At 41.3% G+C, this 27,800-nt stretch overlaps 16 protein-coding genes across 16 annotated transcripts; 11 read left to right on the forward strand and 5 right to left on the reverse strand.

The window, feature by feature from the left end:
* Positions 1 to 62: 62 nt before the first annotated feature.
* WALSEDRAFT_49238 (RWD-domain-containing protein) lies at positions 63 to 1,658 on the reverse strand. Its single transcript, XM_006960596.1, has 10 exons — positions 1,608 to 1,658; positions 1,413 to 1,553; positions 1,182 to 1,360; positions 1,104 to 1,138; positions 1,018 to 1,051; positions 909 to 968; positions 732 to 862; positions 550 to 684; positions 325 to 499; positions 63 to 277 (listed from the first exon to the last, which is right to left on the reverse strand). Exons 3-10 carry the CDS (start codon positions 1,183 to 1,185, stop codon positions 120 to 122), a joined length of 732 nt encoding a protein of 243 aa, XP_006960658.1. The 5' UTR covers positions 1,186 to 1,360; positions 1,413 to 1,553; positions 1,608 to 1,658; the 3' UTR covers positions 63 to 119.
* A 39-nt stretch (positions 1,659 to 1,697) lies between these two features.
* On the forward strand, positions 1,698 to 2,632 carry WALSEDRAFT_70714 (hypothetical protein; the record flags this gene model as incomplete). Its single annotated transcript, XM_006960597.1, has 2 exons — positions 1,698 to 1,702; positions 1,746 to 2,632. 2 exons carry the CDS (start codon positions 1,698 to 1,700, stop codon positions 2,608 to 2,610), a joined length of 870 nt encoding a protein of 289 aa, XP_006960659.1. The 3' UTR covers positions 2,611 to 2,632.
* Positions 2,633 to 2,644: 12 nt separating this feature from the next.
* On the forward strand, positions 2,645 to 4,136 carry WALSEDRAFT_70715 (alpha/beta-hydrolase; the record flags this gene model as incomplete). Its single annotated transcript, XM_006960598.1, has 2 exons — positions 2,645 to 2,672; positions 2,716 to 4,136. The coding sequence occupies 2 exons, from the start codon at positions 2,645 to 2,647 to the stop codon at positions 3,582 to 3,584; spliced, it is 897 nt and encodes a 298-aa protein (XP_006960660.1). The 3' UTR covers positions 3,585 to 4,136.
* On the reverse strand, positions 3,627 to 4,073 carry WALSEDRAFT_12424 (hypothetical protein; the record flags this gene model as incomplete). The annotated part of the gene is made up of 1 exon (XM_006960585.1): positions 3,627 to 4,073. A coding segment is annotated over one exon (447 nt), but the record flags the coding sequence as incomplete, so codon positions are not given.
* Positions 4,137 to 4,182: 46 nt separating the features above from the next.
* Positions 4,183 to 6,461, reverse strand: WALSEDRAFT_34141 (hypothetical protein). The gene is made up of 4 exons (XM_006960599.1): positions 6,349 to 6,461; positions 5,856 to 6,296; positions 4,829 to 5,807; positions 4,183 to 4,786 (listed from the first exon to the last, which is right to left on the reverse strand). Exons 1-4 carry the CDS (start codon positions 6,425 to 6,427, stop codon positions 4,255 to 4,257), a joined length of 2,031 nt encoding a protein of 676 aa, XP_006960661.1. The 5' UTR covers positions 6,428 to 6,461; the 3' UTR covers positions 4,183 to 4,254.
* A 267-nt stretch (positions 6,462 to 6,728) lies between these two features.
* On the forward strand, positions 6,729 to 10,947 carry WALSEDRAFT_22743 (alpha-aminoadipate reductase Lys1p; the record flags this gene model as incomplete). Its single annotated transcript, XM_006960600.1, has 4 exons — positions 6,729 to 7,653; positions 7,699 to 9,132; positions 9,178 to 10,332; positions 10,376 to 10,947. 4 exons carry the CDS (start codon positions 6,729 to 6,731, stop codon positions 10,945 to 10,947), a joined length of 4,086 nt encoding a protein of 1,361 aa, XP_006960662.1.
* Positions 10,948 to 11,034: 87 nt separating this feature from the next.
* WALSEDRAFT_58821 (hypothetical protein) lies at positions 11,035 to 13,601 on the forward strand. Its single transcript, XM_006960601.1, has 4 exons — positions 11,035 to 11,118; positions 11,162 to 11,213; positions 11,256 to 11,406; positions 11,454 to 13,601. The coding sequence occupies exons 1-4, from the start codon at positions 11,057 to 11,059 to the stop codon at positions 13,517 to 13,519; spliced, it is 2,331 nt and encodes a 776-aa protein (XP_006960663.1). The 5' UTR covers positions 11,035 to 11,056; the 3' UTR covers positions 13,520 to 13,601.
* Positions 13,602 to 13,643: 42 nt separating this feature from the next.
* On the forward strand, positions 13,644 to 20,275 carry WALSEDRAFT_61544 (WD40 repeat-like protein). The gene is made up of 10 exons (XM_006960602.1): positions 13,644 to 14,048; positions 14,097 to 14,217; positions 14,264 to 14,689; positions 14,738 to 14,802; positions 14,848 to 14,931; positions 14,977 to 15,326; positions 15,376 to 17,865; positions 17,910 to 18,302; positions 18,347 to 19,733; positions 19,779 to 20,275. Exons 9-10 carry the CDS (start codon positions 18,446 to 18,448, stop codon positions 20,258 to 20,260), a joined length of 1,770 nt encoding a protein of 589 aa, XP_006960664.1. The 5' UTR covers positions 13,644 to 14,048; positions 14,097 to 14,217; positions 14,264 to 14,689; positions 14,738 to 14,802; positions 14,848 to 14,931; positions 14,977 to 15,326; positions 15,376 to 17,865; positions 17,910 to 18,302; positions 18,347 to 18,445; the 3' UTR covers positions 20,261 to 20,275.
* On the forward strand, positions 13,646 to 15,308 carry WALSEDRAFT_22696 (S-adenosyl-L-methionine-dependent methyltransferase; the record flags this gene model as incomplete). The annotated part of the gene is made up of 6 exons (XM_006960603.1): positions 13,646 to 14,048; positions 14,097 to 14,217; positions 14,264 to 14,689; positions 14,738 to 14,802; positions 14,848 to 14,931; positions 14,977 to 15,308. The coding sequence occupies 6 exons, from the start codon at positions 13,646 to 13,648 to the stop codon at positions 15,306 to 15,308; spliced, it is 1,431 nt and encodes a 476-aa protein (XP_006960665.1).
* On the reverse strand, positions 15,246 to 20,275 carry WALSEDRAFT_61542 (RNB-domain-containing protein). Its single transcript, XM_006960604.1, has 4 exons — positions 18,347 to 20,275; positions 17,910 to 18,302; positions 15,376 to 17,865; positions 15,246 to 15,326 (listed from the first exon to the last, which is right to left on the reverse strand). Exons 2-4 carry the CDS (start codon positions 18,209 to 18,211, stop codon positions 15,323 to 15,325), a joined length of 2,796 nt encoding a protein of 931 aa, XP_006960666.1. The 5' UTR covers positions 18,212 to 18,302; positions 18,347 to 20,275; the 3' UTR covers positions 15,246 to 15,322.
* Positions 20,276 to 20,767: 492 nt separating this feature from the next.
* Positions 20,768 to 22,523, forward strand: Cla4p (Pkinase-domain-containing protein; the record flags this gene model as incomplete). Its single annotated transcript, XM_006960605.1, has 2 exons — positions 20,768 to 20,836; positions 20,880 to 22,523. 2 exons carry the CDS (start codon positions 20,768 to 20,770, stop codon positions 22,521 to 22,523), a joined length of 1,713 nt encoding a protein of 570 aa, XP_006960667.1.
* A 116-nt stretch (positions 22,524 to 22,639) lies between these two features.
* Positions 22,640 to 23,241, forward strand: WALSEDRAFT_34146 (hypothetical protein). The gene is made up of 2 exons (XM_006960606.1): positions 22,640 to 22,697; positions 22,751 to 23,241. The coding sequence occupies exons 1-2, from the start codon at positions 22,658 to 22,660 to the stop codon at positions 23,197 to 23,199; spliced, it is 489 nt and encodes a 162-aa protein (XP_006960668.1). The 5' UTR covers positions 22,640 to 22,657; the 3' UTR covers positions 23,200 to 23,241.
* WALSEDRAFT_61545 (hypothetical protein) lies at positions 22,640 to 24,045 on the forward strand (the record flags this gene model as incomplete). Its single annotated transcript, XM_006960607.1, has 2 exons — positions 22,640 to 22,697; positions 22,751 to 24,045. A coding segment is annotated over exon 2 (840 nt), but the record flags the coding sequence as incomplete, so codon positions are not given.
* Positions 24,021 to 27,742, forward strand: WALSEDRAFT_41546 (hypothetical protein). The gene is made up of 3 exons (XM_006960608.1): positions 24,021 to 24,947; positions 24,994 to 26,590; positions 26,639 to 27,742. The coding sequence occupies exons 1-2, from the start codon at positions 24,370 to 24,372 to the stop codon at positions 25,655 to 25,657; spliced, it is 1,242 nt and encodes a 413-aa protein (XP_006960670.1). The 5' UTR covers positions 24,021 to 24,369; the 3' UTR covers positions 25,658 to 26,590; positions 26,639 to 27,742.
* Positions 24,807 to 27,742, forward strand: WALSEDRAFT_70722 (ribonuclease III). The gene is made up of 4 exons (XM_006960609.1): positions 24,807 to 24,908; positions 24,929 to 24,947; positions 24,994 to 26,590; positions 26,639 to 27,742. The coding sequence occupies exons 3-4, from the start codon at positions 25,757 to 25,759 to the stop codon at positions 26,771 to 26,773; spliced, it is 969 nt and encodes a 322-aa protein (XP_006960671.1). The 5' UTR covers positions 24,807 to 24,908; positions 24,929 to 24,947; positions 24,994 to 25,756; the 3' UTR covers positions 26,774 to 27,742.
* On the reverse strand, positions 25,764 to 27,736 carry WALSEDRAFT_34147 (hypothetical protein). Its single transcript, XM_006960610.1, has 2 exons — positions 26,639 to 27,736; positions 25,764 to 26,590 (listed from the first exon to the last, which is right to left on the reverse strand). Exon 1 carries the CDS (start codon positions 27,365 to 27,367, stop codon positions 26,819 to 26,821), a length of 549 nt encoding a protein of 182 aa, XP_006960672.1. The 5' UTR covers positions 27,368 to 27,736; the 3' UTR covers positions 25,764 to 26,590; positions 26,639 to 26,818.
* Positions 27,743 to 27,800: the final 58 nt, after the last annotated feature.

The raw sequence follows: 27,800 nt of genomic DNA on the forward strand, positions 1-27,800 counted from the left end.
TATAGATATATTTAAATTTTAATACTTTTATTAATGAGACAACGATTCTTACTATTCCCTTTATTAAATTCTATTAATTCATTTAGTTCCGTCTGTAGTGACGTATATGTTGTACAGGTTTATTCCTCAGGATCACTAAATTCAACGAGCTGTTCTTCTTGGTTGTCTTGGTCATTTTGCTTTTCAAACTTACGAAGATCAATGCCTTCATCACCTTTATTCATCAATGTGGCGTCTGAATCAGCCAGTGTTCTGTCCTTTTCAAACAATTGACGACCTTTTTTATTACTTAGTGCAATATTGTAGTATATAGTACACACTCACCTGATTTTCTAGTGTTCCACTTTCGCAACTCTTCGCGCTCCTTGTTTGCTAACTTCGACAGCTCAGCTTCCTCCTTTCTAGCAATCTCTGCATTTCTTTCTGCAATGTACTGACTCCTCCACTCCAGGAAATTCTCCCTTGTGATTTGCGTACCACGTGTTCTCTCTAATTCTTTCTATTGAAGTCGTTATGTCAGCGTGAGTGAAAAATTGCACATCTACGCACCTCAATTTCAGCTTGTTTCCTGTCAGATTCTGCTTGTTCCTTCATTTGTTCTCTATCTTGAACCAATTGGGAAATGCCATCCTTCAAAGCACTGGCTAGGGAGAATACTAATGGCATACCCAGACTTTCTTGACCCTGTATTACGCTATCAGGTGGACTCTTTAGTATAATAAATTACTAACGATCTCATTAAGCTGCTCTACTAATCCATCCTTCTCTTTATCGTCCAAGGTACCTTCTAAGACTTCAATCTCAAAATCAGGTAGTTCATTCGGGTATTGCTCTGTGTATGTTATCCTCAAATCTGTTTTGACTGTATAGCGTTGTCAATATAGCTCAAATTTCTGCCAATGGCCTACGTGGTTCACCAATCTCTTCGTCTGGAATCGTCGTAATCTTGAGTTCCCTGTCGGATATCCCTAGTTTCTGTATAAATGTGGTATCCTATATTATAGATTAAAAACTCACGCTCTAACTCCTCTGGATAGATGGATTCCAATACCTGCAAGAGAGAAGACGGTGAGGATTGATAGGTTATTATAGCTATAAACTACCTCGTATTCTTCTGTTATTATCTCCTCTAATTCAGCTTCATACTGTCAGATAAATAGATAAATAGCTATAGAACTCACACATCAACCTTGATAGTAGAGTTTATAGAGATATTGTGATAAATATTTTTATTCGTTTATACAAGAATTCATTTTAAATCTTGGTTGAGCATCTAAAGCTCTGGACCAGGTGGAATTGGCTCACACTCTATCACAGTTTCTGACGGATCTTGAGGGAGTACACAGAAGAAGTTGAGCGACTGTATGGTGTATGTTATTAGCTGTATATTCCAAACTCTACGCTTCTCTCACATTCAACCGTTCAAACATTTTCCGGCTATCTAATCCAAGTTGAATGCAATCCTTGGTTGATGAGTTATCAGACTGTCTACATAATTCTACTCTATCAGCTTCAGTCTTCCCATCGAAAAAGTACTTTGAATGTGGATTTTGCTACACAAGTGGAGTTATCAGTTCCTGGTATCAATAGTTATACAATACACTCACCCTAATGAAATCCTTTAAACTCTCTTGGTCTGATTTTTTGCTTTCTTTCCCGAACATTTTGGTGGTATGATGTAACCTTACTTTTAGTCGATGATGTGAATATATATTATATAGAAGCTTTATTACTTACCTAGACAGGGAAGCGCCGCCGGGTAAGAAACCTAAGGTTGTTTACAAAAGGAAAGGGGATAACGTACTAGAATTGAACACGAGTAACGTTAAGAGTGCAACTAAGATCAAGCTACGTGATAGTATACCAAGTAAAGCCAAACCTAAGAACAAAAAAGACACCAAATCATCCACTCAGCTCTACCTCGATTTTGGACAACGAAACGCTCACACTATCGAATGCAAAGACTGTGGAATGAGATATACCCGTGGGAATACAACAGAGATTAGCTTACATGAGACATATCATTCAACTACTATATTTGGAATCGAATGGAATCATAAAATGACACAATCAGTCAAATCACTCGAAAAGATCGACAGATTGGGAATTTTGCGCGTAGATCCCTCGAATGCATCACAATATGTAACTAGAAAAGTAGAAGAAGTGCACGCACTACTGCATAGTTCATTAGATGCACCAAGTTTTACTGAAAGTATCAAAAACACTGCCAGAACATACCTCGCGATAGAAGATAATCGTATAGTTGCATCTGCAGTTACAACTCCAATGAGCTCTGCTTATAGGGTTGACATTTCTCGTATGTACCTTGAAGGTGCCCAACTAGGTGACATCCAGTTTAACTCGATCAGCGTAAACAAAGAACTAAGAGAGAACATCAAAGTGGGAATACACCGTATATTCGTACTACCAGCTTACAGGAAGAAAGGCATAGCGATGCTCCTACTAAACAATATCGCTGCTAGTGAAGTATATGGGAATACACTCACCAGTGATGACATAGCGTTTAGTCAACCAACTTCCGATGGTGCGAGATTAGCTTACAAATGGTCTAAACGTTTAGATTTTCTTATTTTTGATGATACAACTTAACTAATTGTTATATTACTCTTGTACATTAACATCGATGATATTGAACGCATTGAGAAGAACTTGTAGGTGAAAAACCCTCTAATGTGTATAATTAACAATATACAGATATATCCACTCCTACATTTACACCACGTATCCACTATTCGCAGTCAAGATGGCTATCAACCGTCAAACTCGCACATGAGAAAGTAGACGGTAGCGTTACCGATGAACCTATAGTTGTCTGCCATGGTTTAATGGGTTCGAAGCAGAATTGGCGCACACTCGCTAAGAATATTGCACAGAAAACACAAAGTCCAGTATACACGCTCGATCTTAGAAATCATGGTACATCACCACATGCGGAGCCACATGATTATACACATATGGCAGCAGATGTCTCCCAATTTATCGAAGAAAACAATTTGAAAAACGTCACTCTGATTGGTCATTCGATGGGTGGAAAGGTTGTTATGGCATTAGCACTCTCGAAGCCTCACTTACTGCGTAGATTGATTGTAGCAGATATGTCTCCACAAATCGCCGAAATATCTAAAGAATTCCGAGCATACACAGAGAGAATGGCCGAAATTGAAAACGCGGATGTTAAAAGTAAGAAGGAGGCTGATCAAATGTTACAGACTGTAGAACCAAATATGGCAATTAGACAGTTCCTCCTCACGAACGCGGAGATGAACAAAGATACCGGATTTTACAAATTTAGAATCCCAGTTGAGATTCTAAGGGACGCTATCCCAGCTATTGGTGATTTCCCATATAAAGCAGAAGATGAAGTCACTTTTGATAAGCCAACAACATTCGTTAAAGGTAGCAACAGCGCTTATCTCAACCACAAGAATATTCCATTGGCCGAAAAGTTCTTCCCAAATATGAAACTTGTCACTTTCCAAGCTGGACATTTCGTCCATACGGAGAAACCTTTCGAGTTCGTACAGTTAGTTACTGACGACATCGAGAGTGACCGTTCAATTTGAGCGGTTACTTTGGATTCCTATAGAGCATGCATCATTTCTATTTCTCCGTAATGCTTTCTTTTCTTTCTGATATTTCTTCATTTTCTCCATGTTTGCTTTTTCTTTTCGCTTGAAATTATCGACGCGCTGAGCTTTACCAGGGGACGTCTCATTGATCACACCCTTCTCACTCGCTATCGTTATTATACTCTCCAAGCGATGAGATGCAATCCGGCTATTCTGAGCTGCCGATCTCGTCGATGAATCACTGACGACAACGCTATCAGATGACTTCACATAATGTGCGTCCTCACGAAGTGCATTATGGACGTATTTAGGTAACCAGTTCTGCTTCACTTGCATCCTGGCTGTAGCTTTACTCGAAGTTTTATTAACATTCTGACCACCCTTCCCAGAGCTTCTAGAGAATGTGAAATCAACAGATTCCTCAGGTATTTTAAAATTTTGAAGCTTCTTCAGCCATTCTCTAGCTATAAACTGCGTTTGTTCATCTAATATACACCTCCGTGCACTACTATAGAACCACCTGATAAGCATAAAAGAAGAAGATATAAAACAAAATAAAACATGTATTTTATTAAAAATATGCTATGCTAATTTTAAGAGTTTTATCGAAACACATGTAAAAACAAAAATTGATGCAAAAATTGGTGGATATGCACGATGCTATTTAATCGACTTGCATTTCATGATCCTCTGAAGAAACTGTTAAAACTTCAGATAATGCTGATCTCGTACGTGGAAGGTAATCCTGTGTTTGATGACGTCTCTCCCGTTCTTCTGCACCTTCTGAAATTGAGGCTGTCAGCCCTGGTGAAACAGGTTGTTGAGGTGGTGAAGGCGTCTGCTCAGCAGTAGCCAAGGTAGCATTACCAACACCTACATCATCATTGAATCTCAATGGAGGTAGTTGAAAATGGTTTTGTGGATTAGGTGTTTGTTCAATACCGGTGAACCTTCTAGTAAATTCATCTTCGAATATGTTTGCAGTTGTATCTGGTTCTTGATTTACGTTCGTCCAATTATCGAAATCTCTATTGATTTGATTAATCGTCGCTAATGGGGATCCTGGTTGAGGAATTTGTTGTGCGGGCGCTTGAGGTTCTGGTCTGATAATTGGAGTTTGTTGATTATCATCTCTTGCTAGGTATGTAGGTACGAAATTTTCGCTTTCGTTTGCCATATCAGAACGTGTTTGGCACCTAACATTGTTAGTAGAATTAGATGGCCGGGATTCTACACACCAAAAGCGATGCCCAACTCTCCAAGCTCTAGATTGACATTCTTTACTGCAATATTTTGCTTTTCTACATATTCTACATTTCGCAAATTCCTTGGGCGATGACTCCCACTTACCGCATGCAACATTTGCACATTGTCTTATACCGTTGAAACTTTCATGCTTTCTGCAAGCATTCCTCATCGTAACACCCGCCCAGTATCTTATTTCTGAGGGCAAATAGATTGAAGTAGGATCATCAATATGACCCTCGTAAGTGAATGATTCAACTACGTAGAAGAGGTTTCTCTTGTAATAATCCCTATAAGCTAGTCTATCCATAGGATTCTCCTCAGGATCGAATGATGGTCTGCCTACTTGCCATGCTCTAGAAGGAGCTTGGAAACCTTCTCTTATGTGTGGGTATTTAGAAATGTATGCTAATAATTGTAAGGCTAATAAAACGTCCTCTTCGCGGTATATCGTATTCTCTTCTGGTCTGAAGTATTCTATATGCTCGATTGGTCTGCGTGTAATTGGAGATGAATTTGGTGATTGTACTGGTTGTGTTAATTGCGGTTGCTGTGGCGTTTGCTGTTGAATTACAGGTGCTTGAGGTGTATTTGCTGGAGTCAATTGTGGATTTGATTGCAGTTGTTGACTTTGACTAGATGGCACAACTGTTCCGGATCTTGCTCTTACGTAAGAGCTGGTTTCAGGTTGCTGTTCCTCAGCATCATCCTCCGACTGAACCACACTTGATGACCTCGAGACTGATGCTTCAGTTTGCGCTGATGTTGATGGTTCTACTTGATCGTTGTTCTGTTCTGTAAAATTAGGTGTACTATTTGGTACGGCTGGTGGCATTGGGGAGACTTGAGGAACTTCATTGAGTCCATTTATTTGTTCATCATCAGCTAATAAGCTCGATTCAGGTGTGACTGAACGATTTGTTGGCTGAGTTGATTTCGATACTTTGCGGTTATGCTGGTCATTGAGCCAAGCTGGGGTTTGGAGTGAGTGATGTATATAGTAAAATAAGATCAACGCACCTCTCAGACTAATTGTATGTAAATGATATTCCTTTATCTTTTTAAGGCGATATCTGTCCATCGAGGCTTTCCAAGTGCCTAATATCGCACCAGCCACATCGAGTACACCAGCTTGTACAACTTTAGTACGAAGCTCTTCAGAACCTCTTACACCGATGTTGACACAACATTGAAATGCCAATGTCCAGATGTAAAGAATCTGCCTGTCATACACGCCCTGGAGCGGCTGAGAACCGCGATCTGCAGGTAAAAGGAAAGGCGTCGGGCTTGCGCTAGCGCCTGGGACTAATAGAATAGACATCGCCCACTTCATTATCCTTACTAAGCGCTCGATGCCACCGTCGAGTGCGACGATATCTCTTACTTTTTGAGAAACGGAGGTAAGATATTGTAAATTTGTGAGTGAATTTATCAATGCTACCGGATCTCGTGTATCTAAAGCTATTTACATTTTCGTCAGCTCTATCTTGTACGTGTAATCAAGAGATCCCACCTTTACGATCAAAGAAAGAAGTAGATACAACACAAGATGCTCTATTCTGCTGTGGATTAGAGAAGTTACTCTCTCTCATATTTATATTCCAGTATCTTGTCGAACCTGCTGGTGGTTGGTGACCAAGAGATACAATCGCGCACGAGGATAAATAATGAAATTTAGGAGAGATAAATAAATATCTTAGCTAGCTATATATCACAAAGTTGCACATCTACCCATCCGTTTTGGGATCTCTCACGTTTAGATCTCCTGGACAACCGAATTTGGTAGATTTATAGAGATAATAGATTGTGTATAGATAATAATAAAGCATGAAAATAAATAAATAATTTTCATAGCTCCGTTTGATCTGACTCACCCCTTGATCAAACTCTACCATGGAGAACAAGCTTGAGAGATGGCGTAGCCATATTGGAGGCATTCCAGCGCTGGCGTTGCCTACGGATTATCCTAGACCATCGCAGCCAAAGTTTGTAGAAGCAGTTGAGAAGTTCGGAATAGAAGAAACAAGCGAACAATCTGAGTTGATTGCGATTTACTTGATGTTGCTTTATAGATACACAGGCGATACATCAATTATAGTTGGTTTTAACATCTCAAACGAGCCAACATTTTCAAAGTTCGAAATCGAACCAACAGCCTCGTTCAACAGTCTTCTCGACCACGTTAAGCAAACTATCAGCGACGCAGAAAAGTTCGCCGTACCATTCGAGCAGCTCAGATCTGAGATTCTCAAGGGTAGCCAGTCAAACGATAGCACCATCTTCAAAGTCTCACTTTCAACTTCGACAAACGAACGTACACAGTCTGCACTCTCTTCTGACTTGGCAGTACACTATGAAAAATTTGATAACTCTATTAAGATTGTCTACAACGCGCTTTTGTTCTCAAATCAGAGAGTCAAAAATTTCATCACACAATTTAATCTCATCAAGCAAAACATCAGCAGCATTTCAAACATAGGATCATTTTCTTTGCTCACCGAATCACAACAAAACATCCTCCCTGATCCACGTGCCGACCTCGACTGGTGTGGTTTCAAGGGTGCCATTACCGACATCTTTTCACAAAATGCGCAAGATGATCCAACACGCACTTGTATTGTCGAGAGCACTGATGATGGTAAAAAGCAGATTTGGAATTACAAAGAGATCGACGGCGCATCGAACATTCTTGCTCACCACCTCTTGAAGGGTGGTATTCAAAGGGAAGAAGTCGTCATGGTCTACGCTTATAGAGGTGTTGATCTTGTCGTCGCTGTAATGGGTGTCTTGAAAGCCGGTGCAACATTCTCAGTAATCGGTAGGTCGTGTCTTTTCTCCGACTACCTCATTTAACGTATTAAAGACCCTGCTTACCCACCTTCACGTCAAAACATCTACCTCCAGGTTGCACGCCCTCGTGGTCTTGTCGTTCTTGAAAGAGCCGGAGCTCTCTCATCAGATGTCAAGGACTATATCACCCAGGAACTTGATTTACGTGTTCAGGTACCTGCATTGAGCCTCACCAAGGATGGATTGAAAGGTGGATCTCTTGACGGTCAAAGCGATGTCCTTGCAAACCCAGCTCCTAATGAAGTTCAACACCCAGGTGTCGTCTTAGGTCCTGACTCTGTCGGTACACTCTCCTTTACATCAGGTTCAACCGGTATTCCAAAGGGTGTTATGGGTCGTCATTACTCACTCACTCACTTCTTCCCATGGATGTCCGAACGTTTTGGGTTATCTAAAGATGAAAAATTCACCATGTTGAGTGGTATTGCTCATGATCCAATTCAAAGAGATATCTTCACACCACTCTTCCTTGGTGCTCAATTGCATATCCCAACCTCGGAAGATATTGGTACACCAGGACAATTGGCTGAATGGATGGCGGACTCTGAGGTCACAGTTACGCACTTGACACCAGCCATGGGTCAACTGTTATCAGCACAAGCCAGTAGACAAATCCCATCACTGAAGAACGCCTTCTTTGTTGGTGATGTATTAACCAAGCGTGACTGCACCCGTTTACAAGCATTAGCACAGAATGTTCAAATTAACAACATGTATGGTACAACTGAAACACAAAGAGCTGTATCATATTATTCAATCCCATCTGTAAATGCTGACGTTTCTTTCCTTGGAAGACAGAAAGATATTATGCCTGCAGGTCAAGGTATGATTGACGTTCAGTTATTAGTTGTAAACCGTCAAGACAAGAACGTCTTATGTAGTGTTGGTGAAGTCGGTGAAATATACGTCCGTTCAGGTGGTTTATCAGAAGGATACTTGGATCCAAATGCTACTAAAGAAAAATTCACCGAAAACTGGTTCGGAAGTGGTGTAGAAAGAAAGGACACAATTGCATCATCAAAAGAAGCATACGGTAGATATTGGAAGGGTATTCGTGATAGAATGTACAGAACTGGTGATCTTGGTAGATACGGTCCAGATGGTTTAGTTGAATGTACAGGTAGAGCCGATGACCAAATTAAGATTCGTGGATTCAGAATTGAATTAGGAGAGATTGACACTCACTTGTCAGCTCATCCACTTGTCCGTGAGAATGTAACACTAGTAAGACGTGACAAAGACGAAGAAAAGGTCTTGGTTTCATACTTTGTTCCAAATCAAACGAATGATTTGGAAGGCTACATGAGTAATGATGAGGAAGACGACACAGATGTCCAAGACGAGCGTTCAAGAGAGATTGCAAGAGGTCTCAAGCGCTACCGTAAACTCATTAAAGACATGCGCGAACATCTTAAGACCAAGTTACCAAACTACTCTATTCCATCTAGTGAGCTGGTTGTTTATTTTGATAATCTCTGCTAATACTTCCTAGTTTTCATTCCACTCACACGTATGCCTTTGAATCCTAATGGTAAAATCGATAAGCCAGCTTTGCCATTCCCTGACACAGCTATTCTTGTCCCTCGCTCAAACGTACGTGACGATCGTACACTCACACCAACCCAGCAAACTATTCATGACGTTTGGAAGAATCTTCTTCCATCTGCTCCATCATCAATCGCATTAGACGATAACTTCTTTGACCTTGGTGGTCACTCGATTTTAGCCACTCGTTTGATTTTCGAAATCAGAAAGGCTCTCGTCGTCGAAGCTCCACTTGGGTTGGTATTTGAGCAACCAACAATCGGTGGATTAGCGCAATCAATCGAAGCATTGAAGGCATCAGATTTGGGTCTTCACTCAGATGTTAGTGGAAAGAAAGAAGAAAAGGCAGCAGCTGATGAAGTCTTATATGGTCAAGATGTCGACAATCTCATTCCCCAATTGGCAGCCAAATACGAAGCACTTCCATCAGACTTCAACAACAAGAAACTTACTGTTGTATTGACTGGTGCGACTGGTTTCCTTGGTGCATTCGTCCTCCGCGATCTCCTCAATTTACGTTCAGACAGAGTTGGAAAGGTCATTTGCATAGTTAGAGCAAAGTCCAGTGAAGATGGTATCAACAGACTTAGACAGGGTGGTTCAGCTCGTCATTCATGGGATGAAAACTGGGTTCAAAGTGGTAGAGTTGAAGCCGTCGTTGGTGATCTCGAAAGCAACCATTTCGGATTAGATGACAAAGAGTGGAGTAGATTATCAAGCGAGTCAGATGCTATTATTCACAATGGTGCATTTGTCCACTGGGTTTACTCCTACGGAAAGCTTCGCTCAGCTAATGTGCTTTCAACACTCACTGCGATTGAGTTGGCGTCTAACACCAAATCCAAGGCACTTTCATTTGTCTCATCAACATCTGCACTCGACACAGAACATTACATAAAATTATCTGATGAATTGTCACTCTCCGGTTGTTCTTCAGGTGTATTAGAATCTGACAATCTTGAAGGTGCACGCGAGGGACTTGGAACAGGATATGGACAAAGCAAGTGGGTTGCCGAGAAGCTCATGATGGAGGCTACCAGGAGGGGCTTAGCTGGTTCCATCGTAAGACCTGGTTATGTTGTTGGTGACTCCGAGTCAGCAGGTAGGTAACTCATTGAACCTATTAATTTATTAACGCCTGTTAGTAACCAACACTGACGATTTCTTGTGGCGTCTTGTTAAGGGTTGTGTCCAACTTGGACAAGTACCAAACATCCACAACTCTGTCAACATGGTTCCTGTTGACCATGTGGCCAGGTTGACAGCACTCTCTGTACTTTACAGGCTCGAGACAGGCGCCAGCACACCAGTCGTACATGTAACAGCAAGACCACCGGTACGCTACTCAGATTTACTCGGTTGTCTCGAAAAGTATGGATATGGAGTTGCGACATCGGACTATCTCGTCTGGAGATCGGAGTTAGAGAAGCACGTTATGGAAGTTGGAGATAACGCGCTCTTCCCATTGCTGCACTTTGTATTGGATGATCTGCCAACATCAACCAAGAGTGCGTCATTGGATGACAGAAACGCAAGAAAGTTGCTCGAGAGTGTTAGTGGAGGAGAAAGTGTTAAAACGACGGTTGACATGCCACTACTCGGACTGTACCTCGCCTGGTTGATAAAAGCGGACTTCTTGCCTGCTCCAACTCAAAAGGGAGAACTCAAGCTGCCGGAAGTCGAGGAAGCAAGGGCTATAGGCAGAAGTGGCCATTAAACGTGTAAAAAGTAAAACTTATAATAAAATTGATTTTTTTATATTTCTCCATTATGATCACTCGAGTGTAAGACCAACTCATCACTCAACACTCACTTAAGTTGAGATAATGGCCAGTCACGCCAACAGAGGTGGAAAGAGAAACAACAATGCATTCAACTCAGCTAACAGGTTAGTACTCGTCTTTTATACTCCCTCTTTTGACGAAATCTAGGAAACAAAGCTGGAGGACGCCAAAGAGTACAGAGAAGCTCCAGGCAGCAATAGTAAGTACTTTCTTTGTACACCGTCTATTCTCACCGCTACAGGGTAAACCTGTCCTCATCTCCACGCGTCAGAACGAGAGGCTCAAGGGCACGCTGATCTCCACCAATCAGGAGATTACGTTGAAGCAGGATAATAAGCAGTTCAAAGTACAATTCAAAGATCTATTAGACGTCGAGGAGCTCAAAGACAACTGTAGGTCTTCTATTTGCTCGTCACTGCAATTTGCTTACCTCTATTAGCATTCAAAGTCGATACAGACATTTCAAAATCTAAGCGCACAAATGAGCGCGAATTACAACCTTGGACACCGGACGGTCTATTTGATGATCCTGCTATCGTCTCATCCTCACAGGATGCATCCATCAGCTGGGCAGACGATTACCCAACAAATGACACTTTCGGCACTTCAGACGGCGCTTGGGATCAATTCAAGGCCAACGAACAAATGTTCGGCTTGCAATCAAATTACAATGAGGAACTTTACACCACAAAGTTGGACAGATCCGGTGATAACTACAAGGAACGCGAGAAAAACGCTGATAAACTCGCAAAAGAGATTTTGAACCAACAGTCTAACAACCCCCACGTCGCGGAAGAGAGAGGCCAAACTGTTGCACTGTCTGAGGAGGAAAAATACTCCGGTGTTACGAGAGGTCCAAATGCTTACGTGCCTCCACAAGCACGTAAAGCATCGCAAAACGCACCTGTGCAACCAGCTCAGCAACAGCAACCACAACAACAGCCATCTCAGCAACCAGCAAAACAGTCAGCCCCTCAACCACAGCAAGCTCAGCAACCACAAGCACAGCCTCCGACCGCTCCAAAGTCCCATGTTCAAATGCAATTGCCACACGAGAAAGCGTCTTCAAAGCCTACGGATCCATCTTTGATAGGCGATTTCAAAGCTTTCGTTTCACATGAAAAAGAGCGTTTGCAACAAAAGAAACAAGCATTAGTGAAGCAAGAAAAGTCATCTACAGTTGCTGATCTCATTAAATTCGGTCAATCGTTCAAGTTAAAGACTGATATGCCAGAAGACATCGCATCTATCGTTGCAAAGAACAATGAGAAAAAAGCTAGGGAAGCTCAAGAGGCCAAGGATTCAAAGGCCGATCCATCAACCCTCCAAACCAAAGCTGAACCAAGCAAACAAGAGAAATCACCTTCACTTAAGCAATATATGAACATACCAAAGATTCCACCTTTCAACCCTGACCGTGTGAAGGCAGTAAGAGCAGAACGTGATCGTCACGTTTCACAACCTATCTCTGCTTCACCAAAGTCCCCACCAAATGAACAGAAATCGATTGCTTCACCTGCGTTATCACAGGCAAGCACATCAACCGCAGGTGGTTCAAAGACATTGAATCCAAAAGCATTTTCATTCAAACCAAATCCAAATGCATTGTCATTTACTCCAGGTGCTTCAATGTCACCAAAGCCAGCTTCACAATCTACTTCCCAAGCTTCACAAAGCACATCATCTGGTTCAAGTAACCCATTCTTTGGTAATAAATCAATCAGGCGGGGATTGACAGGTTTACATGTGAAGGAAGACTTCAATCCATTTAAGCACTCCACTGTTGTCGAAGCACATCAAGTAGGTCCGCATTGGCAATTTAGTGGGAAATCCTACAAATCGAGGTTCCCTACAAATCCATACTACGGTGGTAATGAATACAACACTCCTGAAGAGGCAATAGCTGCTCAAAACATGGTTGTAGCTCAAGCTCAGGCTGCGGCTCAAGCTCAGGCAGCTGTAATGGGTCAAGGACAGCAATATTACTACAGAGTTCCATTTGGAGGACAGTCACCTATACCAAATGGGGGACCAATGGGTGCACCATATATGGGACCACAATTCGTTGCGCCACCACCGGGACAGGCTGCAGTCGGATTTGCACCACAAATTCAACCAGGTCAAGGACCACCACCTGCTCAAATGTTCCAAGCAGCGATGGCAGCGGGTTTACAAGCTCCTAGACAACCATATTTGCCACAGTTTTCACCAAATATGCAATCAAGACCACCTATGACTGGACCACCGCCACCACATCATCCCCATTCGCACCAATCAACAACTCCAACACCACAACAATCACAGTCTAGTCAAGCAGGTCCACCAATGTTTGCAGCATACCCATCACCATCACCTCAAATGACACCATTAGTACCTTACCCTGCACCGCCAATTGCACATATACGACCAATGGGAGTACCACAAGCTGGATCACCCGGACCAATATCGCAAACGCCTTCTTCATACTCACCTGCACCTTCCGAAGCACAGCAACAACAACATTAAAATTGCATGAAAAGTAGTATAAAAAGAATGTAGGCGTTGAGAATTGTATTGTTTTAGGGATGTAATTAATTTTATGCATAACTTTTACCCAAATTTCTTGTCTTCTCTCTTGTGATAAGACAGTCAATGGATTTCTACAAGAAAGCGTCTGATGCGCTAGAGAAAGTATTGACTAAGAAGACGTCTGTGAAGTCATTTGCCCATTCTAAGCGTTTATTAGCATTGATATTAGAGACGCTGAAATATCAGGATGTGATAAAGCAATTGATTGATATAACAGATTTAATGAATAAAGAGAAGAAAGCTATAAAGTTTGCCAAGCCGCAGGGTAACCCTATATACCTACTTATGGTACTCCTACACGATTTGTTGTTTTCGAGAAGACAGGCTATAGAGGCTGGACAAGGACCTATAAAGGATGCAATCTTAAGGCATAAAACTAGACTAAGAGGTGAACTCACAAAGATTAGAGTAAAGGCTGGCGTCAGTTCGAACTTAGAATTAGCTAGAAAGGCTGAATCAGGTGCAGGTAAGTATAGCAGCCATAACAGTGGTGTTAGCTTATTGAATATAACAGAAATGATCCCACGCTACGTCCGTATAAATACCAATAGGATTAAGTTTGATGATGCCATCAAAAAGATCTCAGATAACTTCAAATTGGAGAGCTATACAGGTTCTGATATGCCAATACCAAGGTTCGTGTTGTTGTTTTAGCTCTTCATTATGCTCAACTACCAATAGCAATAAATACAAAGTTATAGAACATATACCGGGATTGATAGCAGTCAATACATCAATATCGCAACAATTGACTTCTGATAAGATGTATACAAATGGAGAAATAATACTTCAAGATTTAGCAAGTTGTATGCCCCCAATTGTTCTACTCGACGAGCTCCAGAAGGGGAATAACAAAGGGAAGAGGAAGGCAGACAACGACAATCACGTGGGTACTGTAATAGATGGTACGGCAGCGCCAGGTAATAAGACAACCCTCCTCTCCGCTCTCCTTGGCAACGAAGGGAAGGTTCTTGCTTTTGAACATGTTCCAAAACGCTTCGAGACACTCGAAAAGATGGTCAAAACTGCTGGATGTGCTAATGTGACTTGCAATTTGGGAGATTTCACAAAGTGTGATCCAGCTAGTCATCCAGATGTGACCCATATGTGAGTTTACCTATTGTGAGAGTGTATATAATAACTAAAACCTTTCAGTCTTCTCGATCCTAGTTGCACAGGTTCGGGAATTGTCAATAGACTGGATTATTTGACAGAACAAGGTGCGCTTCCTGGTTAATCTAAGACTTCACTTCTAACAATACTAGAAAATGACGATAAAGATGCACACGACGAGCGTCTAAATTCTTTGGCTGCTTTCCAAGAAATGATAATAGGTCATGCTATGAAATGTAAGTGCGTCTTTAGTTTTGAGATCTCGCTAAGATATACTCAAGTCCCAAACGTGAGGAGAATTGTTTACTCAACATGTTCAATACATGACGATGAGAACGAAATGGTTGTTATGAACACCCTCACGCAGCATCCAGAATTTGAGCTCGCATCTCGGGAAACGTGTCTCCCGGGCTGGCCTACAAGAGGGCATCCTGAGCCATTCAACAACGATGTCAAGCTTGCTGACAGTGTAATCAGATGCAAACCCGGAACAGATCTTACGAATGGTTTCTTCGTAGCTTGTTTTGAAAAACGCCAAAATATTGACAATCAGGGTCCATCTAAAAAGAGAAAGAACAAGAAGAAAAATGCGAGTTCTAAAGCAGAAAATTGAATAAATAAATGATTTTACCTATTGTGAACCATCATTAGAGAAATTATTTGTCTAAGACACCACTTACAGTTCCATCTTGACGATGATGCGGGATTTCTCGTATAATTGGAAATCAGCGATTGAGGCACTTACGACATTGCCTATATCTTTGAAGGATTCTTCTTGTGACACACTATTTTCTTTGTATATCCGAGCTTTCATACCGCCTAGCTGAGCAATTTCACAGTCAGCGAAGCTTCTTGTAAGTGCACCGTCGTTTTTCCAAGCTGAAATGAGCGTACATCTAAGATCCTTAAAAAGACTTGGATTGCTTTCATAACGCTTTTTCAACTCCCTTACGACCCAATAAGCATTAACATTGTTGGATAAACGCTGATAAATGCTATCATTCTGCTTCGTTCGTATGAGATATTGAGCAAGTGAGTCATGTGTTGGATACATCCAACTGATCTTATCCCTTGGTTGACGTATACTCAAGATGGCACTTTTGATTTGATAGTGAGAAACCATATCGTTGTAACGTCTAAGAGGTGAAGTGACACGAGCATATCCATCTGGACAGCCGTTTAGCAGATGTGGTATAGGTTTCGTGCTGAGCGTGCTGCCAGAGAATGAAGCCATACTCTTCCCGACATCAGCTGAGCTGACTACACCAGTGACAATATCGCGTTTTCCCATGAGATCCTCAAGACTGGAGGGGTCATTCACTTCTGGAAGACCTGCCCCTCGAAAGATACCAGGTACATCATGGTCACGACACCATAAGGCAGTGACTTCGCAAGCAATACTCATAAATTGTGACACTGCAAATCTTGCTGGAGATTGCTGTACGTTGGGTACAGCTAGCAGTTTTACGGACGGCCGGCCATCCCATAATGCCAGTTCAGATGGTGGTGTAGGCAATGGAAGCGGCGTAACCTGTGCTTCTGGTGTGAAAGTGTGCCAAAACAACATGCCATTTTCTACTCTTCGAGTGGAATGAAGAACGGCGAGCTGTGATACGCGTCCAAGTGTATCTATATCTTCGGTTGATATACTCGTATTTGATGCCTTATTAGGTGATTTGTCCAGTAATCTGTTATCATTTTGGAGTGCATCTGCTCCCAATACTTCATCGACTGCATTATACTGCATTATTTTGATGTTGTTGATAAATGACGGAGAGACGTCGTAATTTCTTATTCTACCCTTATCATCCAATTGAGCAGAGAAAGTGAGCGCCTGCTGCGGTGATCTGCTTCCAAGGGAGAAGTTGCTCATACAGAATTCTTTTGGCAACATCGGTATAGTCCTGTGGGGGAGATATACCGAAGTGTGGCGTTCCTTAGCTAATATTGACAGTGGGTGGTTAAATGGTATGACAGAAGTTGGATCTGCAATATGCACATGGACCCAAGTGTTTCCGTCCTTATCAGTAGGCTCAACTGACATACCATCATCGAGCTCATTTGCACCAGCATCATCTATAACGTACACAGGCAGCTTCGAAAAATCTCGGCGATGATTCTCGAGCAAGTCATTCACGTGAAGGCTCGTACTTCCATTCGAATTGTGCTCTTTCATGGCTATATCACCGAGTAATTTGAAGCGGCTATCTGGATCGTTGTCGCGAGGCACTACAGATGTGCTACCCGCCATGTGTATTGTTTCCCAGGGCGCGAACAAGCCAATAGTTTGGAGGAAATCAAACGATAATGACCGCCAATTCTCTTGGTTTACGTGATGGTATTTGTCAAAATTCTTGAGGAGTACACATACCACTGACTCATAAGGATTGAAAGCGGGTGTGTTGAGCGTTTGACAACTATCTGTGATGAGTCTAATAATTATATTCTCTCGTTCATCGTATTTCAATGTAGAGGGTATATCCGTTATGGCTTTTGGCATCACTCCGGTTTCTTTACTGATTGAGTCTGACAATTTTAACAAACCTCTGCTCTTCTCAACAAAACTGATTAGTATTTCACGGCCTTCTTTTGTGTTCATCCACTCATTCACCAGGCGGAGAATCTCAACTTCAACTTTCGGCCTTACACTGAACCTCATTTCTTTTATAGCCGCTTGGTTATCAATCATATTGTACTCTGTTGTGTTTCTATAGAGCATCATGTGAAATGCCATAATTTGCAATCTACTTGGATTATGTATCTTAAATTCACGTTGTAAAAGAGTAATAATATCATATTCCCTCCACTTTGTGTCACTTTTGTCTCTAATTTTCTCAAAAACCTTACTAAAATCAAGAGTATACTGTCTTAGAGTTGACTCAACGTCAAATAACATTCTTTTGAACCTTGAGACGAGCTTAGATTTAAGGAGTGCATAACTGTCATTCTCTGGGTTGTATATGTGATGTTGAGCGAGTGGATTTTTCTTAATTTGTTCAACAGCTCTGAATAATTCTGTGCGTTTCAATTCGCCTTGCTTAAACAAAGGAGCTGAATACACGACTGCTTGCTCCGGATAAGCTACTATGGCACCCGAAGATAGCAAACACCACCAAACTTTACGTCCGTCTATGATGTCTGTGGCGAGACCAACACCGTATTGAGTGAATCTATAAGGGTGTTATTAAACTTTATAGAGAAACGCCTTACTAACTTTGGTATATAAAGAAAATCACCGGATTGGACATCTCGAGTGGTGTGCTTTTCAAACCAAATTTCTTTGTCGGAAGGATTGATTTTTATAGGGCTGAAATCGCCAGAGAGGTTATTAGAATAATCTAAACCGTTTGATTTCTTTAACCCCCATGTATGACCAGTTACTGCTGCATTTATAACCTTTAAGGCAGATTTTCGCTGTGAATCGAAAGCAGATTTCGTGAGTCTAGATTGACGATTGGAGAGGTTATCCAGTTGCGTATAAGGTCTATTTAAGAGCTTCCGAGCGCTCGATTTCATATTCCTTCCAAGAGAGAAGGCGGGTACGTCAGAAAGTGGACTGATTATAGCTAATTAAAAAAATTGGACTAAATAATGACTGTATTAAAATGTATAGAAACTGTCCGGATGTATTTGTGCGCTGACACTTCATAGATTCACGGGCGGGCGGTGTATTAGTCAGTGTCTCGTCGACCGGCCTAGAGATGACCGACAACTTTTCCTTGAACAGTCATCAATAAAACATTAAATGTGATGAATTACCTATACGATCTATTTAGTTACGGTAGTCAACAATTCAACAAAGATACTAGAGACGGTCAATCCGATAGCGACACTAGATATCCCGATAACCCTGACAAACTGAACAATGAAAGCACAAACGATACAGCCACAGACTCAAATGAAGCCAGCTCTTTGAATAACAGAGAGCTCTCTACTCCAGATTACAGTGACGACATGCCGCCTTTCGACTCGTCAATGTCTCCGACACAGTCGTTAACGCTACCTAACAGCTATACTAACGGCCAACATAAGAATATTTTTGGAAAGTTATTTAAGAATAAGGTTAAGGGCTCTACTACGCCTCCTTCAGTTGGTTCTAGACGACATTCGTTTGACGGCATCCCACAATACATCCGTATACACTCGCATAGACAGCCAAACAAAGTATTCCAGCGTTTATATATACAGCAGACGCTTTGCCCACCACTCGCAAAATTATCAGCTTTGCCATCCTCCTTAGCACAGCGTGCGAAAATCCAGGCATCGTCAAGACCGACGTCACCAAATTCAAGTCCTGAAAATCATCGTACAGCTAGCTACGATGATGAGGATGCAATTTATGACATAAAGTTCAGTCATGATGGAAAGCACCTCGCTTCCGCTAACTTCAATGGCGTTGTTAGAATACACAATCTGACAAAAGATGGGAGATCTTTCGATGACTACAACGTTAAGCAATTCCGTGATCACCAAACAGGTGTTAGTGGTTTGGACTGGAGTAAGAATAACTTCTTGATCACCGCAAGTCTTGATAAGACAGTGAAATTGTGGCACCCTGATAGAAATACAGCCTTGGCTACTTTCAGACATTCAGACATAGTTACTTCAACAAAGTTCCATCCTAAAGATGACAGATATTTCCTTAGCGCAAGTTTGGATGCTACGGTACGTTTATGGCTGATCCCTAAGAAAGTTGCTGTTTTCTCGACAAGATTATCAGAACTTATTACGGCATGTGCTTTCAACAAAAGTGGCAAGTATATCTTGACCGGTGGTCTCACTGGACAGTTTGATGTTTTCACCTACACCAATAAAGGTCTTGACCATAAGAAAACCATACAGTTGTACCACCACTCCCATCAACAGAATAGCCATCATAACGATTGCCATGCCAGCAGAAAGACAGCCTCTAGCAAGAAGATTGTCGGTATTGAGGTTGTACCAAATGAAGCTGGCGATTATGTTTTGGTTACAAACGCCGATAATAGAGCATATATGATAGACTTGGACTCAATGAAGGTCGTTGCAAAGTTCAAAGGTTGGTATCATTTAATTGATTAAGCTCAACTTACATGATTATCAGGTAACAGAAACAGATCGATGCAGATGAGTATTACGCCATCGAATGATGGAAGTTGGATAAGCTCTGGTAGCGAAGACAAGCATATTTATGTTTGGCCAATAAACTCAGCATTAAACAAGAAAGAGGTTACCAATATTAGCGTTTCCGGTTATGACTTATGGCAAACACCTGAAGTTATAAAGTGTACGGCTATTCTGCGTCAAAACCATGAGGCGTTAGTTGTTGGTGGTAGTGATAATGGTGTAATTTACGTTTATCGCGCAACCGTAAATAACCAGAATAAGGCACCAGATTTAAAGCACCCTAAACCTAATCAAATGAGTCTTCCATTGCCATCCAGCCCTAGTACAAAGAAGTCAAAACAAAAACGCCCACTAAGTGCGCTTCCGATCCTTGGTCGGTCGCATCAGTCGCAATCACCATTATCCTTAACTCCGAGCTCGACAATATCACCAAAGTATGACAGGCATCAGTATTTTTAATTTTGTGTATAGTATTAGTTAATTTATTGAATTTTAATTATAAAGTTGTCTCAGACTCGGAAATGAAACAGGGCTGTACCCTAAAAAGAATGCGTTTGTTGCATATAAGAGTATGTAAGAGTATATATTTTTGATATATATTATATGCAATGCAATCAATCTAGATTAGTCGTCGCTTCGGTTCGTCTATTATAATGACCGTGCCTGTTAATAAAAAGACGGCAAGAAATTAGTTCTTAGTATTTCTAGTAATTTATTCTTGCTTTTGTAATCGCCATCGCCTCCACTAGTAAATCCTCCACTTATTCTCCATTTCGCTATCACGCTTGGTCCATCACTCTTGTAACTCAACTACCATCAAATAAAATAATGAATAGCCATTTGACGCCTACGCGGGCAGCTCCACCGCCGCCAGCAGCAGCAGCGACCGCTAAGCCAATCATCAAGAACAACAGCAAATCCCCGAACAGAAGGGGTTGGGCGTCTATCAAGGATGATAGCCCTATAATGAGCTGGTTATGGACGAAGAAGTGGATAGTTCTCAATCCACGTACTATTGATATATACAAGAATGATGTGGGTTACTGCGATATTCTATACTTTCTTAACAAATTAGCAGTCTGCACCTGCACCACAAATGGCTATACAATTGAACAAGATTATAGCAGTAGAACGTACAGATCAGAAGCCATTTTGCGTAGAGATTACCACAAACAAAGTTTACAGCCTGGCATTCAAATCAGACGATGAGTTATACGCTTGGTTGGACGATATCTACAATGCCAGTCCATTAGGCGTGACTACCCCCACCGATTTTGTACACCAAGTGCACGTCGGTTTTGACCCAGTTTCTGGTGCTTTCACTGGTTTACCTGAACAATGGAACAAATTGCTACAAACATCAGCTATCACAAAAGAAGACTATGCTAAAAATCCGCAAGCCGTTTTGGATGTCTTAGAATTCTACACTGATCAGCAGAGAAGAGAAGAAGTTGGTTACAGTCAGGGCCAGAAAGCTGGTCAAACGAATAGATTCCCACCTTCAGGTGGTACTACATACACACCGCCTGCAGCTAATGCTAGATTTGGTAATGGTACTGGTTTGGCTGGTCAAAATGCTGCCGCACCTAGGGCAGCTCCACCTCCACCAGCACAACCGGTCAAGAAAGAGAAAGCCCCAGCTACTACCACCCAACCTGCCCCTCAAGCAACCCAAAAAGCTCCACCACCTGTAAAACCATTGCTTACAAATAAGAAAGCAAACACTCCAAATCTCACTCCTGCTCAACAACAAGCTCAAGCTAAGCAACCACAACCACCGTCACCATCAAATGAAGAACCTCCAACTCCGAAAGTCGCAGAGAGACGTATATCCGCTATGAATGATACACAAATTATGGAAAAGTTGAGACAAGTAGTTAGCCAAGGTGATCCTAATAATATATATTCAAAGATCAAGAAAGTTGGTCAAGGTGCATCAGGCAGTGTTTATGTTGCAAAAATACTTGAAAATGGTCAAAAAGTTGCAGTTAAACAAATGGATTTGAGCGCACAACCGAGAAAGGAATTAATTGTCAATGAAATTTTAGTTATGCAAGAAAGTCATCATGCTAATATCGTTAACTTTTTGAACGCGTTCTTAATTAAGAATGGTGAATTATGGGTCGTTATGGAATATATGGAAGGTGGTGCATTGACAGATATTATTGATAATAATGAGATTGAGGAGGATCAAATTGCATGTATATGTAGAGAAACTTGCAAAGGTCTTAATCATCTTCATCAACAATCAATCATCCATAGAGATATTAAATCTGATAATGTTTTGTTAGATTCACAAGGTCACGTTAAGATAACAGACTTTGGATTCTGCGCTAAATTATCTGATCAGAAGAGTAAAAGAGCGACAATGGTTGGTACACCATATTGGATGGCACCTGAAGTCGTTAAACAAAAAGAGTATGGTGCTAAGGTTGATATTTGGAGTCTTGGTATTATGGCAATAGAAATGATAGAACAAGAGCCACCATATTTAGATGAAGAACCACTTAAAGCTCTATACTTGATTGCAACTAATGGTACACCAACATTAAAGAAACCAGAAAGTTTATCACGTGAATTAAAGTCATTCTTGGCTGTTTGTTTATGCGTCGATGTTAAATCACGCGCTGCAGCTGATGAACTTATAAATCATGAGTTTATGCAAAAGTCTTGCGCATTATCTGGACTTGCACCCTTGTTGAGATTTAGAAGCAGACAATAAGGGTTTCGTATATAACGGAGTTTTCATATTTTAGTTTTTACATTTAGTTTTTTTGTTTGTGTAGAGAAAGCTTTTTATTTTTTTTAATAAATATACCTTTATCGCCTATAGTAAATTGTCTTCTTTCTTCAATGATGAGGTTGATAAATAGAGTAGGAGGGATTAGAAGAATTTGTAGGATGATAGTGCTATATCATATAAACTGGTAGCTAATATATCTAATACAGCTACTAATATAAATACAAATGCATTGCAAGCATACTTTAAGCAACAGTTTCCTAGCTTACCAGAAGAGATAAACGAACAAGTCGCATTGAGAGCAGTAACACACAAATCGATAGCTGGTATACATGAGGATCATCAATCTAGATTAAGTTTTCTCGGTAGAAGGACGCTCAGATTTCAACTAATGCTGCATTTACTCGAAAGCGGGAAGAGCGTCGAGGATGAATTGTTCAGATGTTTAGATACTAGCAAGTTGGGTGAAACAATAGGGAATGATTGGGAATTAGAGAGAGTTATGCGGTGGTCTACGAACAGTGAGAACTCAGGCGTATATAAAGTGAGAGGATCTACGGTTGAAGCTGTCGTTGGTGCTATTTCACATCAATATGGACAAGAAATTTCTAATAAAATATTTAAATCGAAAATATTGCCAAAACTTGGCTTGTACTAAGTCGATATGGATGAATTATTACAGTCTATTATAGACAAACGATTTGATAAAAATAATTTTAAGTCTTTGGCTATAAACTATAAGGAACTACTCAGTTTACCTCTGGATGAATATACTGTTCACTCTTTAGTCGAACTCGATAGCAGTAATCTAATTGACGATTTCTTTGAAAAGTACTACAAATACTTCTTAGATAAGCAGTTTGTTAGGGACTTTATTTTGAAGCACTTCTCCCATGGTATTTCTAGTCAATTGGTTGCAGAACACTTGAACGATAATAGACAGTGTACTTCGCTCTTGATAGAAGCTTTACCTGACAACTACAATGAAATCTACACCTCAATAGAGCACAACTTCGATAGCCAACATCGTCTCAAACTCCTCCAACTTACACTCTCCCTGGTTAGTCAACAGCCAATACACTCTCATCACCTCATACACTCAGAGCTCTTCCAGCTGATACTCATCAGCAGCTTAATAGATTTGGATAGCAGCATCATATCATTAATCAACTGTATACTCTCTATTTTGCTCCCGAAATACCCACAATTACTCTCAAATTATGTACCAACCTTTTTAGCTCTGGTTGGTAGAACACTCGTCTGGAAGAGGCGGAAGAACGACTTCATTCAGAATGAGATCTTATCAGGCTTATCATCATCGTCGTCATCGAGTTATAATCTAACAGTAAAGCCCACTAAATTGAGCCAAATAGTCAATCAAACAGCTTATACACCTTCAACAACACCTCTGTTTACTTTCCTTTATGGCATTTTTCCTTCAAACACACTGGCTTTCCTCAGGTCACCAATTGACTATCTTCAATCATACAATTTCGATAATCCCTACTACCAAGATCTTGAACACTGGTTATTTGTTGATTTGATAAAAGCTAGGTCATTGCCTTTGCTTAGAACTCATTTGATACATCCTTTCTTCTTGAAATACACCCTCAATGATCCACATCATGAACTCAGTCAGACTAATCAACGCTGGCCTGATCCGGAATCTCAAGCAATCCTTGCGCAATGTGCAGTATTAGAGATAAATGCAGCAACTATAGTTGAATATGGTAGGAGAATAGCTGAAGGGATTATAGTTGATGGGAACACACTCCTCGATCAAGAGAACGCAAACCTGTCACAATTAGATTCACAAGTCGATCAATCGATGATATATCTCCCTGAATCTAAAGCACTTCGCGACAGTATACAAAAAGCTCGAGCTGATCATGCGGTTGAATTGAAAAAAAATGATAATGATAGGGATGTAGACCTTGAGCGTGATTTCACGTATGAACAGTACATAAAAGGACAGCTACTCATGCGTCTTGGTCAACTCCATCGTAGACGTTTAGCCGAAGCACGCGATGAGGATGCTCAACAGTCTTTGTATATCCATCTACGTGAATTGTCAAGCAGGTTATCACAGGCTCAAGCAGCGCTCTCAAATGCAAGGTCCGAAGCCGCCAAAACCCATGCAAGACATGTAACTTGGACAGACGAGCTCCAACGGAAAGTAAAATACTTCCGAGAGGAGAAAAAGAATTGGGATGCTGAAGCTGTCGGTCTGCGTGGTGAACGTAGTGCCGCTGAAGAAATCATACGCGTTAATCTAGGCCGTCTTGCTGACTCTGGTAACCGCATTTTCGAACTCGAAAATCAAATCAGAGAATGGCAACCAAAGATCGAGGAGTTTGATAAACTTGATGAGAGGAACAAAGATCTAGTCAAGTCGTTAGCTGCTAGGTAGGTAAAGTGAAGATTTTATCAACTATACTAATGGATGTATTAGAGATGATGATTTATTTAGACACGATGAACAACGTCGAGAGATGCAGATTCTCCTCGGTCGCTTCAATCAACTCAAGACAATGACAAAGGCAGAACGAGATGCTCGTATTGCTGCTGAAAATGAAGCACGTAAATCTCGAAACGAGAGTGATCAGCTCAAGCTAAAAAACGAACACCTCGAAGGCAGACTCCGGGAAGTGATCGAAAGTAGAGAAAAGCAGGAAATCCATCAAGTGAAGCAAGCGAGAGAATATTACGTACCAGAGTCTAATAATACAGCACTACAGGAGGAAATACTCACGCTTCGATCTCAAGTTGAACGACTGGAGGCTGAGAAAAGGGAGGGTATGTCTATGTACTCGCGTGACGACGACGAATCGAGTGATGAAGATGTCGTATTTACAAGGAGAGAAAGCTCAAGATCACCATTAACTAAATCACCAAGTGTACCTCCAATTAGTCTCTTCCCTGCCTCGTTATCAAACGCTTGGACACAATCGCAACCAACGACACCTCAGGTTAGCACAGCTTCAAATGAAGCTCTACACACACGTACCCGACATGTACGCTCACCGACTCTCTCGTCTGCCCCGTCCGTGATTGCTGGTCTGGGGTTAGGACCGAATAGCAGAAAGTCAAGTAGTGAACGGAAGCTATCAAGTTAATTGTAAATTTTTTAAAAAGTGTATATTAATCTTTTTTGTTGTTATTTTCTAAACGAAGAAGACGTTCTCTGGCTTCTCTCATACGACCACCATAGGAGGATGATAAGGACGAGGCAAGCGATAAAAAATATATCTCTGCGTAGACTTTCTACAGCTACGAGTACGTCGTCTAGCCAAGCACTCAAAACACCACCGGTAGAGGCTCGTGGTAAGCAGAGCAGCAAAACAGCGAGCGAGGACGTCAATTTGCCTATTTTCAACGCCAAAGAGTGGTCAACTTCAGTTCCAATACAGAAGTCGAGATTGGTCGCTTTAGCTAATAGACTCGGCTTGTCAGATATTCCAATAGAAGAGTTAGAAATTGCATGCACACACAAATCGTGCGATAAAAACAAAAACAATGAGCAATATGAACAAATTGGTAACACTTTCCTTGGTATGCTTGCAACTGAGCATGTTCACGTCTCCTACCCACATTTACCACTCAAACCATTAAAAGCAGCAGTCAGTATGCTCGTAGGTCCTAAAACGTGCGCTGGATTGAGCAGAGAGTGGGGTGCACAATCAACCCTCCGTTGGAGCCGTCAGGATGATAGCCAGACATACCTCCACGAAGACGCAATGTCAAGCCTTTCAAAGAGTATAGTTGGTTTAATTCTCAAACATAAGGGTATTAAGAGCGCTTACTATTTCACTCAATCGTTCTTCCTTTCACGTTCAATTGATTTACGCGCTTTACTTAAATTTGACAACCCAGTCACTGTTTTAAGTCACACAGCTAAGAAGTTTGGATACAACAATGTTGATGTTAAGTTATTAAAAGAGACTGGTCGGTATACCCAGTCGCCGGTCTACATAGTCGGCGTCTTCGCTGATGATAATCTCAAATTAGGTGAAGGCTTTGGATCTTCACTCAAAATGGCAAAATATCGCGTACGTGTTTTAGAACTTTGAAATTAAATTATGCTAACAAGCAACCAGGCTGCTAATAACGCCCTTCAACAACTTTACTTGCATTACAGACCATCAGATTCACTTCCGTCAGCTACGCTCTTTGACGAGCCATACAACTCATTGCCATTAGGTAAAAGTGAAGTCCTGTTCAAATCTGCATAAAAATTTTGTTTCCCTATAGATGGTTTTTTCCTTTATAATGAAAATCTATATCAACCTCGTCGTGAGTAGCATCTGAGTGAAGTCTTGGTACGTGATGAATGATTTATTTTCAGAAATCGTCTCCAACATTATTTGTGATTGTTTATCGCTAATCTTCTCACCTAATGATTTAATCACCCGACGAAGATTGCTTATATCCAGCAATGACATCTCATTAACTTCTCTTGGGTTTTCAAAGAAAAGCTTGAAAGTTGCGAGGCTATTTTCCAGTTGTTTCTTCGTCACTCTGGGAGTTTGCTCTTCCTCATTATCTGATTCGTCTACAGCACCTTCACTGATATCATCGTCGTTATCGTCACTCTCGTTAGCGCGGTAGACATCGTCGTCGTCGTTATTTTCGTCGTCACTGTTGTCAGCGTCACGCTGGCTTATGAGCACCGCAATTACGGAAGCGAAATCGGGCCATTGTATTGTTGTACTATCCTTATTAGTTCCCCAACCTTGAGCAGCCTGAGTGAGGATTTCCAACACTTGTTCGTCATTATCATCTAAATTTAGTTGGCGTAGAGCGTAGCGTGATCGTGATAAAGGCATTTCATTGTCGTTAGAGTCATCCTCGTTGATGGTCTCGCCTTCTTCTGGTACAAATCCACCAGATGTGTCTTCCTCAGGTAGAAAGCCACCTTGAGTGTCCTCATCAGGTAGGAAACCACCTCCTGTGTCCTCTTCTGGTAGGAAACCGCCAGCGGAAGTATTATCAGATGTCGTAGGATGATTTTTGGTATTTTTACGTTGGCATTTCTCAAAAACTCTTCTTATTTCTCGCTGCTGGGACGTTCTCAGTCTACTAAAATCATCGTCGAGGTGCTGAGCAGCGCTAACGACAGCAGGCGATGGTGAACGAGAAGCTTCCAAGTGAGTTCGCCTGGTTATAACCTATCAATAGTTAGCTAGATAACCTCCAAGTCTACCGCCCACCATATCTTCTCTTATCGTAAATGACGGTATCAGGGAAAGGGCTGTTAAC

The sequence above is a fragment of the Wallemia mellicola genome, assembly GCF_000263375.1.
Source record: "Wallemia mellicola CBS 633.66 unplaced genomic scaffold WALSEscaffold_31, whole genome shotgun sequence".
In the NCBI taxonomy this organism is placed as follows: Eukaryota; Fungi; Basidiomycota; class Wallemiomycetes; order Wallemiales; family Wallemiaceae; genus Wallemia; species Wallemia mellicola.